Source organism: Azolla caroliniana, unplaced genomic scaffold, assembly GCF_043228905.1.
Source record: "Azolla caroliniana isolate FFs.n. ecotype wild unplaced genomic scaffold, voAzoCaro1.0.p SCAF_276, whole genome shotgun sequence".
NCBI lineage: Eukaryota > Viridiplantae > Streptophyta > Polypodiopsida > Salviniales > Salviniaceae > Azolla > Azolla caroliniana.
Genome location: NW_028230711.1, coordinates 24547 through 40936, shown reverse-complemented (window position 1 = coordinate 40936; position 16390 = coordinate 24547). Strand labels below are relative to the sequence as shown.

Sequence of the window (16390 nt, the reverse complement as noted above, 5' to 3'; positions counted from 1 at the left end):
ATTCGTGATTGATGTAATAGGGCATAAACGTAGAGGTTATAAAACATAAACTATATCAATAGGCCATAATTTCTATTCAAAACATTCATAGTTTCCATGTTTACTCTACAACCACATGCCATTATATTCAAATTTAATGACAAGAAAGATACATCTATTGAAATTTAAGTATTGTATTACCAACAATACTAGAATGACACTTTTGCCTCTTGATGGGTTTCATGTCCACAGGGGGTTGTGCGCTCCACACAAAATATAACCAACAACCAGAGTTGACAGAGAGTTAAGGCTATGTTTATAGTGCATGCTCAAACACACATCCACATTCATATGACATGAACTAATTAGTCACTACATGCGAACTAATCTATCACGAATATTTTTTGACAGGCAAATTATATAACATGTTGATGCCATGCTTACATTGATTTCAGAGAAATACATCAATCGATGATGTGGGGCACAAATCAATTGATGACATAAGTTTATACCACAAAACATCACATAATTAATTAAGCCCAATGGACCACGTTAACTTTTTCAAGCAAACACTAAAGCATCCACTTTATGGGGTTATTTTTGTTTGAATGGAAAATTGAACTGACTGTATGAACACTTTTTCTTAAATGGCACACTATTAGAACTATTTTAACTAACCTCTTGGGATTTTGCACTACATTATATATATATTTTGGATCAAATGGCAATTTGAATTGGACACGAGATATGATATTGGCATTGTGACATGCCATAGTACTAAACTACAAGAAATTTTTCGATGAAGCACTTATGCATCCATGACTCCGTATACATGTAGTTGATGTACTGTTTTTCAAATTGGGGATAGATAGAACAAATCCGACGGCACTCGCTCTAAAGGACGAGATGATAATCAAGAGCAATAAATTTTGAACTACCATGTTGTGGTGTGGTATATATTTATTGTTTGTTCAGTCGGTCTTCACACCAAGACACAGTCCACTATATGAGTTCTCTAACGATGTTCAACGTGATTACTGACTCATAGCCCATACCCATCATGTTTTGCGTGCAGATACAATCAATCGGGATCGAGGGAATCTGAGCCTGCGACAAAACCAAACGAATGTTTATTGAGCATTCCCGGGGCCACCTCTCCTTCGCAACAAATCAGTTCGAATCAGCGGAGCCGAGAGTAGTCTGTAACATCACTAATGTGGCTCTCACATAATAATAGCCGACGGGATGATACGTGGTTACGGACATGAATTGATACATACAGAGAGGATGTGTGTGTCTATAAGATACACAAAATGGTGAACTAATAATGATGGTGATAATCTATATGAGCAGTAAGTAGTGTTTGATTCTGTTTGTTTTGGTGGGTCAAGTGGGCACTAGTAGTGTGAAAAGGAAGGGCTCCTTCTCTCTCTTTCTCTCTCTCTCTCTCTCTCTCTCTCTCTCTCTCTCTCCTAGTCTCTGTTTCTCTGTCTCTCTCTGATCTGGTCTCCTCCCAACTCTGCTCTGTGCCCCCCCCCCTCCCACATCAGAGAGATATTCTCTCTGTTTCCCAGGTATACCACCACTCTGTATCCGTCTCTGCTCTGAAATGATCTGAATTCAGAACAAAGGGGTTTGCTTTCTTTGGGTTTTTGTTTTTTTTGTTGTTGTTGTTGTTGCTATGTATTTGTCTCTGTATCCACTCTGAGATGATCTGAATTTAGAGTAACTGTTTCCCCCCCTCTTTTGTTTGATTTTGTTGTTTTATGTCTGCATATGTGTACATATATATTTGGTTTCTATCTGTATCTTCTCTGAAATGATCTGAATTCCGAATAAATGGTTGTTTGGGTTTGTATTTATTGTTGTGTATCTGTCTCTGGCTTCTGCTCTGAAATGATCTGAATTTAGGGTAAGTATTTAGTTTTGTTTGTGCTCTTTTTTGCTCTTGTTGCTCTTGTTGTGTATTCTAAGTAGAAACGGTCTACTCTCTGGCTTGGAGAGAATGGAACATCTGGATACTGTATATGTTAGAATTGTCTGTAGTTGTGCTTAATTCTGAACGAGGTTTTCATACAGAGAGACAAAGACAAAGACAAAGAAAAAGAGTATTTTTATAGTAGAAGAGGAAGAAACATGTCATATCTATGGACAATGACGAAGAAGAAACACGTTCTATTCATGGATGAAGAAGAAAAAGGTTTCATATTTATGGCAGAGCAAAGAAAGAGATCATATTTATGGAAGAATAAGAATCCAATTCACAGTGTTTCACAATGAGACGAATAATTTTTAATTCAGACTTAGGATTTCTCAGTTAAAAGCAGATCTTTCAATTCAGCCTTAGGTTTTCACAAGTATATATATATACACACACACACACACACGATTGGGGAGATAGAAACTTTGAATTTCCATGATGATCCTATGGAATAAGACCAATAACATGGAGAGGATATAATCGTATAGTAATATCTTTGAATGGCCAAACAACCAGGTGATATAATGTCCGATAACTCTGAAAACTAAAAGGAGAAAAGAACTCTACCTATGGTAAAAAGAATGCAAATGGATAGGATAACATATCAAACAAAGGTAGCATGAAGCTGACAGTGATACTACTACTCATACAACAAGGAGGGGAATTCATTTAGTGAGATCCACAATGGGTTTCCTAGAATGATATCAACAACCTCCATAGTAAGATGCCTAGATGGGCCTGCTTGATAGTTCAGAATGAGGCTCCGGATCCATTGATGCAGTTTCCGTATAGGGTGTGCAGAGCCGTGCATTTGAGATTGTCAAAAATGATCTAGCTGGATGATTGGATCAACTTGGATCTCGCAAAAAGGGTGTCATTGAGGTGCCGCCAAGTGTACTGTTGACCATGAGTCTTCACCGGTGGTCCTTTGAAAAAGTCAGTGATCTGTAGTTGGATAATACCTTGGGGGTGGTTCGATCTCTCAGTGTAGGAATCTGTACTCTTATGCTTTTTTTGTAGATAGAGTCCTGAATCATAAGAATCCAGGATTTGTTAATAAGGGTTCAAAACCCTCTCTAAGAATACAGTAATGATGCCCTTGAATCCTGTGATAGGCTGAGCACCTAGAGAGAGAGAGAGGGAGAGAAAGATAAATTAACATCCGTTAAGAGGTAAAATATCTGTGACACCAAATTAGAGATTAATGTTGTCTCATCTTTGAAAACAACAAACCAAAATAAATATAACTAATTAATAGAAAAACAAGACATACACAAGAAAAGAGCTCAATTTCATAACCAATGCAATGGGTCATGCGATCATTATAGTGTGTAGGTCTATGATGATTGCAATGTCCAAGTGCAAGCCCGTATTATTTTGCTTTTGTGCGTTACACTTAAATCCTCACTGGGTGGTGTACTTCAGTTTACTGAATGGATCATTTCACTAAATCTATTGTATACTTGATTAAAAATAGGGTCCATTAGTTGGATGACTAATTGAGTTGATGTCTTTGCTACAAGTTTATGAACTTCCAACAACTGGGCTACAATGTGCTTTATGAACATAGTAGCCTAAGATATTGGCTAAGAAAATAAGACTAGTATCAACAATATGCTATTTACAAATGTTTGACTTCTGTTTGCAAATGTCAAATGCATAGGTTGATACTAAGTATTTTAATTGTATTTATAGCCTTTCATTAGAATAAAAGTTCTGATACTTTAAAAACTAACAGCCTCTATTTCATATCTACAGAAAGGAAGTCAATTTTAGTTTGTTTGAGAGTATTGGTAATGTAAGAAGTGTCGATGGAGGTTGAAGTTTTGGACAGCCAGTATTGACTGGAAACTGTGCCAACTGTATGTTGACTATTGGGGATCCAATTGAGGGGACATTCATTTCATTTAGATGACTAATCCATAGACTCTAGACATGGTGATGAATTCCTAATTGCCTGATCATAGTGGTGTTTGTCCTTGCGGTATGTTTTTATTATATGGTTGTTTGTCCTTGTGACATGTTTTATAATATGGTTCTCTTATTTTGCAGGGTCTTGGTATGATCCTGACACTGGTTGCTATGTCTGAAGGAGCCACTGGAATATAGTCTTGTCAGTTTCTGCCACAGTACCAGAGGCCTCTCCTTTCCCATGAACACATGGCCATCTTCAATGCTTTCAATTATATCCTCCTTATTTTGTGAATAGGCAAGGGTTTTATACCGTCGAAATAAATTCACATAGTAAGAAAACACAACTTGAAGGCAGAATGGAGAACTCAAATCGTGGTGGAAACCCTGCTCATGGCGGTTCAGATGCATTCTTATCCAATTACCGCATGGGGAAGGTGCTTGGGATTGGCTCTTTTGGAAAAGTGAGAGTTGCTGAGCATATGGCCACAGGTTATAAAGTGGCAATCAAAGTTCTAAGCAAAAGAAAAATTAGAATGACGGACATGGAAGAGAAAGGTTTAGTAGTGGTTTTATTCTTGAAATATAGCTTGCCTTGCTTTGCTAAGCTCCAGATGATAATCATTAATCTTTGTGCTTTCTTTGCTGTTTGCTAAAACAGTGCGTCGAGAGATAAAGATCCTTAGGCTGTTTATGCATCCACATATAATTCGGCTGTATGAAGTTATAGAGACACAAACTGATATTTACCTCTTGATGGAGTATGTTAAATCTGGAGAGCTATTCGACTACATAGTTGAGAAGGGTCGCTTGAGCGAAGATGAAGCTCGCCGTTTTTTCCAGCAGGTAAAGTTTACTCACCAAGGAATGAGTTGATTTAGTTACTGATGGTATCTGCCTTGCTTTATAATCATTCTGCAACTAGGAGTTTCTGTGATACTATCTAGTAAATGTGGACTTGAGTCCTCAAAATAAATAAATGGATAATCTCTATCCTAGAACTGGACGTTTATTCAAAATATGTCGAGACTCCAAGTAGACGAGGGGTTTATATGTTAATGCTATGGAAATATATGGAAATTGAAAGCAGCACTATCTCGATTCTCAACTATCAGGAAGGATTTATAACGTTAAGGCTTGACTGATTAAGTGTTTTTGTTTTAGAACCTTATGGAATTTGACCGTTGACAAAAAAATCCGAAGTTAAATGTAATTTCTGAAATGATCCATAGAGCATCCATTCAGTGATACCGTACAGACAACATGTGTGCTTACAAACATGATAATGTTGTCTAAAACTCTTCTTCATGTCTTTGATTTGCAGATCATCTCTGGGGTAGAATATTGTCACAGGAACATGGTCGTTCACAGGGATCTGAAACCAGAAAACCTTTTGTTAGATTCCAAATACAACGTGAAAATTGCAGATTTTGGTCTGAGTAATGTCATGCGTGATGGCCATTTCTTAAAGACTAGCTGTGGCAGTCCAAATTATGCGGCTCCTGAGGTGATATTCCTTCTTCTAAATATGTAATTTGCCGAGGAAGTTATTTGAAGTTTCTGAAATACAGAAGTTAATGATTTATTCTAAAAACTTGCAGGTCATATCTGGAAAATTATATGCTGGCCCAGAAGTGGATGTGTGGAGTTGTGGTGTCATTTTATATGCCCTCCTCTGTGGAAGCTTGCCGTTTGATGATGAAAATATTCCCAACCTTTTCAAGAAAATCAAAGTAGTCCTGAATTTCTTTTGCTAATTCTTTTCTTGCAGTTTTCAAACATTCATTGTGGTTTCTTATTTTTGTGGATATTCTGCTGAAGGGGGGTATATACACCCTGCCGAGCCATTTATCTTCAGGTGCAAGGGATTTGATTCCACGGATGCTTCTTGTAGATCCTTTGAAACGAGTAACAATTCCAGAAATAAAGCAGCACCCATGGTTTCAGTCTCGTCTTCAACGCTATCTCGCTGTCCCACCTTTAGACACTGCACAACAAGCAAAAAGGGTGATTAATGCTTTTATTTCATATTTGGTTCCCATCTCATGTTAACCAATGGAATTTCTAATGCAGTTATGCAATTATTTGGAAGAAGTAATTGTTGTTGGATGTCATAGGCCATTTTGGCCTCTTAGAATTGTTTATATAACTTTCTTTTGGACATGGTCAAATGCCCAATGCATGGACAAGCTTTTATATCTGATCTTTTTGATGTCGTTCATTTGCAGGTAGATGAAGATATTGTAAAGGAAGTTGTGAATTTAGGGTTTGACAGAACGCTGCTTATAGAATCATTGCAGAACAGAGTGCAAAATCAGGTATATTGGTTTCGTTTCCTCATCTCTGATAGAACTTCATCAGCGCCCTATTAGGTTCTCATCTTAAGTCCTATGTGCAACTATATAGTCAACAGTGACATACTATCTGATTCTCGACAACTCGAGGCGCATTTCAAATGGGTATTTGGGAGGTGACCTGAATGAAAATGTGGTAAATTCCTTCCCCAGGTATATAGGTATGATAGACCTGACCCAATTGATTTAATATTCAAGTGAACATTGTTTCTTGACAGGTCGATAGGTCACAATTCAGGTCCGAAATGCAAGTCACCCCTGTTTCGCGAATCAGTGACAGTATAGGACCTGCAAGTACAGTGCCTTACACAGAGAGAAAATGGGCTTTGGGACTTCAGGTCAAGCCTCACCTTTTAGTCTTTTAATTTTGCTACTTAATTGTTTTAGTTTTGCTACTTCAGTATCAGGGAACTGTGATTATCTATATGAGTATCAGTCCGAGAACAGAACTTTACGCTTTCTCAATGTCACATTACTGACAGTCACGTGCCCATCCAAGAGAAATTATGGGAGAAGTCTTGAAAGCCTTGCAAGAGCTCACTGTATGCTGGAAGAAAATTGGGCATTATAACATGAAGTGCCGGTGGCTGCCACCGATACCAATGGACAAACAGGAACAGTTCACATCCCCAAGCTTGGGTTTGTCCATGCAAGAAGGATCATTTCAAAATGATGGTATGGACCATGGAACAACAGATGGACGTGATGCCGTTAAGTTTGAGATACAGGTATATTGTTCAAGCTTCCTTTTACATGTAGCTATTAAGTTTGATTGGTGTGTATTATTTGAACCTTTCATTCTATTATAGTTCAAGCTCACAATCGTTCAACAATAAAGTTTTGGAAGACAGTAATCTTTCTATTTGAAATTAGAGTTCAAGCTTCCAATCATGCAACTTGTAGATTTTCGGAATATAGCCATTATCTATTCCAAATTTTTGTTCCATTATGTTTCAAGCTTCCAGTCATGCAACTTTAAAAATGTCCATGTTTTATTCTAAACTTTCATTCTATCTTCAGTCATGTAAATTTAGGTTCTAGAAGATTGGTAGGTGATCTTTTAATAAGCTGCTGTTAATTTTGGATAATCAATGTTTTGCTACTTTTACCACTTCAAATCATGCATTTTCTAAGATGGGCATGTTTTTGTATCCAAATTTTTGTTTCATTATGGTTCAAGCTTCTAAACATACAGCATTAAAGATGGCCATGTTTTATTCTAAACTTTCGTACCATTATGGTTCAAGTGTCCAATCATTTAATTTTAACGATGGTATGCTTTACTCTTAACTTTTGTCCAATTTTCAATCATGCAATGCCTAAATTCTAGAAGATTGACGTGTGGCCATTTTTAATGGGCTCCTAATTTTGGCTAACCAATGCTTTTGTGGTGATTTGCAGTTATACAAAACCAAGGAGGACAAGTATTTATTAGATCTTCAAAGAATTCAAGGTCCTCAGTTCCTTTTTATGGATCTTTGCGCTTCATTTCTTGCTGAATTACGGGTACTGTGATGTGACTTGACGTGTATTTGCTTGCACATACTTCTTGCATCAATTTTGGGTTCAGCTGCATTTCTGAAGTTTGAAATTGCTGAAGTCAAATTCGAGGCTTTGCCCCTTTGATGTGTAAGCTTCCTACAAGCTTAACTAGACTACAATGGATTGTTTTAACATTGTAACATTTGCTACATAAAGCTGCTAGCTTTATTCATTGGATGGGAAAATTCATCCTTTTTAAGGCCAAATCGATATTTTACCAACTTCGAGATCCTTGCTATCTAATGGCTGTGGAGATTTTGTAGCTCTTTGAGTGAAATAAGGTTGTGAACTTTGCTTATATAATGCATCCATATTGCCGATGTAAATGGCTCTTCGACGAGTTTTGGGCTCTCAAGGCAAATGGCAATATTTATTTTGTAACATTTTCAACTGGCAAGGAATATACAGGACCAGTATACTTGTAAAAAAGCGCTCTTGACATCTCATGATGATGATTATTGCTTTCTTTTAAGTGTTGCATTAAATTCTCCACTAACTTTTCAAGATTGCAGCACCCACATGAGAAAGGTATGGAAATACTGTTACTGGTTACGAATATTCATTTTGTAATGTTGATGAGGAGTTCCTTTAGCCGGTCAACTCACTGAACATGGTTGAATGAATATCAAAAGAAAAATGGAGAAGTTCATTTATTTCACCCCTTGTATGAGAAAACAATCTCCTCATATTTGTGAACTATGGACAAGTGTTTTGAGAACTTGGTTAATTCCACAAATGGAGGTCAATGTGTGATGGAGATTATGTGATTCAAGGTTACTCTATGACCATTGTGGTTCTCGCAATACTTCAATTGTGATGTCTTGTAAATGGTTAAGTGGCCTTTAATAATGGGGTAAGAAATCTAAAATTGGTGGTATGGAAAACCAAGAGTGTTTTAATTGTTTCATCTTTGATATGTCATAGATGTATTGGTGAACCCTAGTGTTTGTTCCCGAGGATTGAAATTTGTGTTTAATAAAGAACTTGAACTGTGGAAGAATGTTTAAACAACATTCGAGTATAGTAAGACATGTTGGTCTAGAAATCAACTAACGAAGGTTCTTTTCTCCATGTTTTCGAATGAAGACGCTTAAGTGTATCATGAAATGGGGAACAAGGGAAACCTTTCAAGAACTCATAGCATGTGATGATAGTGAGAACTCCAATGAAAACGTTTCTCAACTTTAGAGAGTTGAGAATTGTGCATAAATTTTGATAAACATAGCTTGACAAGCAGAGGCATGACAAAACTTAGGATGTAGACATTGAGTTGCTCGGTTAGTTACATTTGCCAAAACGTAGATGTGTTCTATATGGAAGAAGGGAGAATCTTAAGAGTCCCATTGTTATGCAATACAAGGAGAGAGATGTGCTTTGGTTGGTATCTTACAAGTGGTGGCAATAGGGCGAGACCTGCAAATATCTGGGCTTGAGTTGAATGGAAGCATTACACCGTATGATACATCAGAGTTGTTCGAAGACACTACATTCCACAATTAACACTTGGTGTGCATTTAGGGATCGACACCACTAAAGTTAGGGATATCTGGGCTTGAGTCGAATGGAAGCATTAAACCGGTCGATATATCAGAGTTGTCCGAAGACACTAGATTCCACGGACCACAATTAACACTTATGTGCATTTGGGGATCGACACCACTAAAGTAAGGGATATCTGGGCTTGAGTTGAATGGAAGCATTAATCCGGTTGATATATCAAAGTTGTCCGAAGACACTAGATTCCACAATTAACACTTACGAGCATTTAGGGATCGACACCACTAAAGTTAGCGTTAGAGAGAGAGAACTATAGCTTTAACTCTCGCCCACTTTCATATCGGGAATGTCAAAAGAGTGAAGGTCATGACATGTTTGTAGACACAACACCTCATAGCCATCACTCGGTGTAATTGAGAAAATTCAAGAGAATGTGAGGCCTAATTATGTAGATATTAGAGGCCTAATCAAGCAAAAGTAGAGGCCTAATTATGTAGATATTAGAGGCACTCTCTCATTTTTGGATTCTGGAAAAACAGAGGCCTAATTATGTAAAAATCGGAAATAGATTTGGGCTATTTCTGGAGATTAGTTTTCTCTGGCACAGGAAATGAGCGATCCCTCCGCAGGAGAGCTCCCATGGCCACCGTGGCGTCCACGTCATCACTGCTCTCTCTCTGCTCCTCCCACTCCAAGACAAGCCACCATGTTTCAACCCTAAAACAGAGGAAAAGCAGTTCAGAAGCTTCCCATGTACCACATTATCTACGGGACGATCGAACTTTCTTGCTTTCAGTGCGAGATTGATTCAAGAGACCGAGAAGAGAAAGACGAAGAGAAGAAGAAGAAGAAGTGGAAGGGAGAGAAGTGATTAGCCCTTTTGATGGAAAAGGACGAGGAGGTGGTGGAGATGGTGATGATGATGGCGACGGTAATGGAAGCGGTGGGATCGAATCTCATCTGTGTTCATTTTTGGTTTTTGGGCTGCTTTCTTGGGCTACAGTGCATTCTACGCGCCAAACCAAACTCCAGTATGTATATATTATACAACATTGCCATAACAATGCCTATTGTAAACTGGAAACCCTAAACCTTAAACCCTAACAATATGTTTTGTTTATCAATAGAATTTTTTCATACTGTTGTTTTTCGGGATTGTGATCAACTTGCCCTAGATTTACAAGAATTTTCAAAGTTTTTTTTCCAAATTTACTGAGTTTTTAAGATTTTAAGATTTTTTCCAAATTATTTTTATGAAATTCCAAAGTCTGTTTTAGCACTTTTTTGAAGAAATTTCAAGGATGACTAAGCATTTGTCATATTTTCTGAGAGGCATTTTCAGGAATTTAAAAAAACCATTTGCTGAGAACAAGGATTAATTTTTTTTGTTTTCTCTATGGTTGAATGATATGTATGAAAGATGACAGATAGGTATTACTTGGAGAAACTCCTCTACTTGAAGGGTAATGATGGTTTTGAACTGAATCAAGTCTTAGTCAGCTTATGGAATTTGATGGGAGTTATGCCTGCCATCTATTGTATGTTGCTCATCCCCACTGGAAGAAGGTATGGTTAAAATTCATTTGAATTTTGCTGAAGATTTTGAAATTCTTCACTATTGTATTATATAATCTTATAAATTTGTTTTGGTTTGGTTAAGCATACATAATGTTTCGACGGAAGTAGATCAGCCATACCACGAATCTAGTGGTATTACAGTAACAATAGAGAGTGCCCAATCAATCTTTAGAGATTTACCACATTGATTTTGATTCGCTGACAAATCCATAACAGGAGAAGATGGGTAGGGGATCTACTGAGATAATTTTTTGAGAAAAGATATAGGAAAATTTCCTATTTTTTCATATTATACTGGTAATTATATAAAATGTGTACACTTTTGCCAACAGTTTTTGCCATGTTGTGATGCAATACTATGCTCATTTTCACAGGCAGTTTCAGTCTTGAATATTTGTGCCCAATATAATCATAGTTCTAGCCATACTTCCCATTCGTGCCATACTCATACATGAAATGGCTCCAAGTATGATTGAAATTTATTCGTCTATATTTATATTTATTATTGTTTTTATTATTCTATTTTTTTTAAATATGAAAAATAAAAAATAAACAACATTTTTATAGACAATGGTCAAGAGTCGTAACTCATTCCTAAAACTAAAAAAGAAAACGAATATCGCGTATTATATGCGAATATATACAAACGTTCGTATATGTCTACCAGATGGGACATATGCGATATTAGGAACTATGAATATAAGACACTTGTTCTCCTTGTGTATGAATTGAGCTGCACACTAATTGCCAATTTCCAGCTTCATATAAAATGTTTCAACATTTGCAATATGATATACTCAAACAAGCATTTTGTGTCAAAATTATCATTAACATAGGTGATTCCTTGTTTTTCTACAGTGCAAGAAGTAAGTTACCTATCTGGCCATTTACAAGCCTCTCAGTTTTTTTTGGTGCTTTTGCACTTTTGCCTTACTTTGGATTATGGGAACCACCACCACCCAAAGTTTCAAAAGAAGAAATAGAAGGGTGGCCATTGAAGATATTGGACTCGAAGATACTTGCTGGTGTATGTATACTTTTTTTTTGAGATAGTTCCTGTGCCCATCGATAATTATCTGTATGCATTACAAAAAATTCGTCTCAAAAGTCTACATTGCATGGATCATAAGGACTGTATAAAATAAATATTCTGTATCGATTATTTTATATATGCTGTTTTTTCAACCAAAAAACGTCACATTACATGCTTGGGATTGTATAATACAAATGTAATGTGTAGAATCTGCTACATATGAACTATGTTTTTTGAACTAAAAAATCTTCAGTGCATGGGTTCTTGGGTTTTATAATATAAATATAATGTATAGAATCTGTTTCAGGCTGTGGCTTTGGTGGGAGCATTTTTAGTAGGTACAGCAGCTTTTGCCGGCCAAGAATCGTGGGCAGAGTTTCTGAAGTATTTCCGATCAAGCAGATTTGTAAGGAAATTTCCTTAAAAATCTTAGTTTTCATGGATGCATTATTTGAGAATAATGCTGCATCCAAAGGAATGAACTTGAATTGTTTGGAACATCTCAAGGATAAATACACTAAGAAATCCTACTATTAGTTTGCACCACAAATTGACAAGGACTATTAATGTTAAGTTCTTTTGGTGTTCTTTATTTCCAGATCCACGTTATGTCTCTGGACTTTCTGGCATTAAACTCATTGATACCATTTTGGGTCTTCAATGACATTGACGTTCGAAAGTGGTATGTGGCAACAATATAATAAACTAGTTATGATCTAATGCAGAAGCTACATACATGGAGGACTTTCCCTATTAGACCTTCACAAATATTATTAGTTCAAAAGAGAAAGAAGGGACATATAACATACCTGACATGATATCATTGGAAGTGAAACAAAGCATTTGTGCAAGGCAAATGTGAAATTTTGGATTAAATATGTTTCCTGTGTCACGTTTTTGCAGGTCAAAGGAGGGAAGTTGGGCAACATTCCTTGCTTTTATCCCAGTTGTAGGTCCAGCTCTCTACCTTGTTATGCGACCGGCTTTAATGGCTGATGAAGAAGTTTAATTTATAAAAAAAGCTTGATATATCCATACCTCTATTTGCACACTGAAGATGATTCATGCCTCTATGTACAATCTCCTCATATATCAATAGCTCTGTTTGGATAATGATAAGATAATATATGTCCAGACAACTTGTACATGCTTCCTTAGTCTAATCACGTTAGTTCTAGAGTTTTTTACAGTGGCACATTATATCGGTTGTTCCAACTGATCAACAACGGTAAATGAATTATAACTACATGCAATGATAAACTTGGAAGTTCAATAACGTTAGCAAACAACCTGGTCTAAGAGCCTGAAGGGTAATTTCAAATGTATACCCTTCCAATCAGTCTGAAGTCTAATTTCACTCAGACATTCTATAGCACTGTTCAAATTTTTTTATAGCATAAAAATGCCTTGGATGCATCTGCATAATAAATACCATCATTATAAGGTGGTGCTCACAATTCAACACATGATCTTCTGTTTAATGGGTGATCTGCTACATTGGGTTTACTGCCTTGTAGTTGCGAATGAAGGTACATGTCGAAGATTCTGGATGACCTTCTCAACCTTGTATGTGGTGAAGGTGGAAGAAGTAGGGTGAGTCTGTAATGGTTATGGTTAAGGGGGTTATGACCCAAGGATTGGGGAGGTTACAATGTTCATATTTGATGATGAAGACCTGTGAAGTCACGCTAAAAATAATCACGGCCCAATTGAGCAAATAGAAGGCAACGATGATTGGGGCCTCATGGAGGTTCCCAAGAACATGCACTATACATGTCAAGCCATCTCACAAATCAGTGACACTGCACCAGCCAAGAGAGTACACATGCACTATGGGTGAAACTTGACGATGGCAAAATGCTAGTGTTGTGAATTCTTGAAAAAGAACTCGTTCAACAAGTCCATGGAGGCCAACGGGGAACGATGAACAACTAACAAGGCCTTGCCAACAAGCCATGTCCTGTTGCATCCCCCCTGCTTCTATAAACTACACATCAGAGTGCTCCCTATGAGCATAACAACAAAGGTGCTAGCCCATGGGAACAACCCCAACGCAACTGCTCCTCGCACAAGAATGGGAACACCACACCTTGTCGACGGACACCACAACATGACATACACCATGCGAACTAGTACTCCTAGAGGATGATAACTTAAGCTTGACACAAGGACAACCCAAAGGCAAACAAGGCACACTAGCACCTCATTCGGTTCCATAACTTGAAATCACTCTAACACCCAAGGCCCAAATACGTGAAGACACATACGACTCGTTAGAGGAAGAGTTAAAAAGGAGGCCTAGAAAGATACCGCATCATGGAGTCTATCACTTGAGTTGCTACCATGACCGAGTCACTCCCCCAACTAAAGTTAAGTGGGATCACAACACCCCAAAGCCCACCAACAAACTTTACAACCGAACTCCAAGTTAACCTAGACACCATTAAGGATATCATCAAGGTAACATGTGTACTCTACCGTCGCCTAATTGCGCTCTCCCGAGCTAACATGGAGGATCAAAGCCACTAGCCTATAAAGGTTTGAGGTTACATAAATAAAATACGACTTTATGAGAACTCAAGTAAGATATACATGTCTTTGGTGGCCTCAACATTCTATTCCACCACTTGTATGCATGGATGTAATGCTTGTCAAAAGATAATTTCAATGCTTGTGATGTACTTTGTCTAGTAGTTTGCATGTATATGTAGATTTCCATTGAGAATACTCTATTTAGGGTAGACATTTTTATAGGCTTTTGTGTGTTTTTGAATTAGGATAATTTCTCATCTGTCCATGATCTCTTCATTTTCCTTGAGGTGTGTTCAAAGTGCTATTTTCTAGCTTTATTTATATTATCTTATATGCATTAAATCCCTATTCGATTCCATCTATGATTTGAAGGAACTTCAAGGCCAAGATATTTGAAGCTTTCCACACATTCAAGTGGCTCATTATTGTACATAATGCATGGTTTATCTCTTTTTTGGCTCTTCACAAGCATAATCTTTGTTTTAGATCTATTGACACTTAATTTAGTATGCATGCAAATTTTTTCCAATGCCTTCATAAGCTTTTGTGTATCTCCTAAAGTATTTGCAAAAAACACTATATCATCCGCATATAGCAAAAACATAATGACAACATTCCCAATCGCAACTTCTTCAACACGTTCTTCCTTTACAAACTTGGCAACCATTTCTTCCATAGACCAAATAGTGTTTGTCAGAGTGAGTGTCCTTGCTTAACACCAATAGTGCTATTGAAAAAATCTGAAAGTCAACTCTCATACACACACAACATATAACCTTCTCATATATTTGGGAAATTGCAAGTATATATTCAATTGGCACCACGAGTTCTTCCATTCGCCTTCAAAGATGCCGACGAGGTACCATATCAAAAGCTTTCTTGAAGTCTACAAAGTAACAATATAAACCATGACCTCTAAGGCGACTTTCCTCCATTAATACTTGAAGGGTGACAAGGTGATCAATGGTGTTATGGTGTTTTCGAAAACCAACTTGTCCATAATACATTCAAATAGTTTTGCCATTAACAACCAACCATGATGGTTTGATAATTGTTTACATTATTTATATCTCCACCTTAATGTAAAGGTTTGATCCAATTTGTTGTCTAATCATACGGCATACCATGTTGCAATGCATCATTAAACATATCATTTATCCATACTTATGCTTCCTTTCCCGTCCATTTGAGCATTTTAGCCTTTATACATTGAAGATCGTTTGCTTTTCGAGAGGCCAATTTCTTAAGCCCTATGCATATATCTTCAATTGTAAAGAAGGGAGACATATGTAAAAGAGAACCATAACAAATCATCTTTCCAGCAAGAGATAGCTCATATAAATTCTTACAATGCATAGACAATTCGTGAAGAGTTAAGTCACTATAACTCTCAACACGTTTCCCTTTAGATTTCCCCAAAATTTAGCACATGCATGTGCTTTCTCTTGCGTTTGGAAAAATTGTTGAGTAACTTCCCATGTTCTTCTTTTTCTTTGAATAAGCCTTTTATACTCATGCAAATGCTTTTGGTGATTTTCTTTATCCTTAACTACATCCAAAACCATAAGGCACTCTCGAGCTTCACGACATTCTTTATCACACCATTTTTTCTTTGAACTACATTTCTTGGTGCATTTCCAAGATGTGTGGTTGGTCGAAAAACATTTGTTTGTACATGAGAGACTTATTTTCTTAAAAGCTTCCCATTTGCATTCTAGTGTTGCATCATGTTATATCTTTGTCATTTGTAACATATCCTCAACCATCTTGGAATACATGGGTGTTCACTTAAGTTCATGGTCAAGTGCAATTGTTTATAATCTTTAATGGCCTTCTCACAATCAAACCTATGCATACATTTGAGGTCAATATATAAAGCCCTATGATTAGATTCCAGTGTCCATTCACCAAGAGAGATTTTATTGCCTACTAGAAATTCAACATGTTCCATTATCCATGCAATGGTGAGTATATTATGTGTTC

General features: G+C 37.0%; 2 protein-coding genes across 2 annotated transcripts; both read left to right on the top strand.

Moving 5' to 3' along the window:
- The first annotated feature begins 1444 nt into the window (after nt 1-1444).
- LOC147848654 (SNF1-related protein kinase catalytic subunit alpha KIN10-like) lies at nt 1445-8233 on the top strand. Its single transcript, XM_087338256.1, has 11 exons — nt 1445-1553; nt 4013-4429; nt 4533-4717; nt 5196-5378; nt 5473-5604; nt 5693-5878; nt 6100-6189; nt 6278-6361; nt 6444-6563; nt 6708-6953; nt 7627-8233. Exons 2-11 carry the CDS (start codon nt 4231-4233, stop codon nt 7738-7740), a joined length of 1539 nt encoding a protein of 512 aa, XP_087194382.1. The 5' UTR covers nt 1445-1553; nt 4013-4230; the 3' UTR covers nt 7741-8233.
- A 1856-nt stretch (nt 8234-10089) lies between these two features.
- Nucleotides 10090-13024, top strand: LOC147848653 (uncharacterized). The gene is made up of 6 exons (XM_087338257.1): nt 10090-10295; nt 10685-10830; nt 11701-11869; nt 12183-12281; nt 12475-12557; nt 12779-13024. The coding sequence occupies exons 2-6, from the start codon at nt 10685-10687 to the stop codon at nt 12882-12884; spliced, it is 603 nt and encodes a 200-aa protein (XP_087194383.1). The 5' UTR covers nt 10090-10295; the 3' UTR covers nt 12885-13024.
- Nucleotides 13025-16390: the final 3366 nt, after the last annotated feature.

What these genes read in the sequence shown, in the direction of transcription:
- LOC147848654 (XM_087338256.1), top strand. Translation starts at nt 4,231, where the DNA reads ATGGAGAACTCAAATCGTGGTGGAAACCCTGCTCATGGCGGTTCAGAT. An exon ending in CTGCACAACAAGCAAAAAGG is followed by an intron (nt 5,879 to 6,099) that starts GTGATTAATGCT and finishes GTTCATTTGCAG; the next exon opens with GTAGATGAAGATATTGTAAA. An exon ending in CCGTTAAGTTTGAGATACAG is followed by an intron (nt 6,954 to 7,626) that starts GTATATTGTTCA and finishes GGTGATTTGCAG; the next exon opens with TTATACAAAACCAAGGAGGA.
- LOC147848653 (XM_087338257.1), top strand. Translation starts at nt 10,685, where the DNA reads ATGACAGATAGGTATTACTTGGAGAAACTCCTCTACTTGAAGGGTAAT. An exon ending in ACTCGAAGATACTTGCTGGT is followed by an intron (nt 11,870 to 12,182) that starts GTATGTATACTT and finishes AATCTGTTTCAG; the next exon opens with GCTGTGGCTTTGGTGGGAGC. An exon ending in ATTTCCGATCAAGCAGATTT is followed by an intron (nt 12,282 to 12,474) that starts GTAAGGAAATTT and finishes CTTTATTTCCAG; the next exon opens with ATCCACGTTATGTCTCTGGA.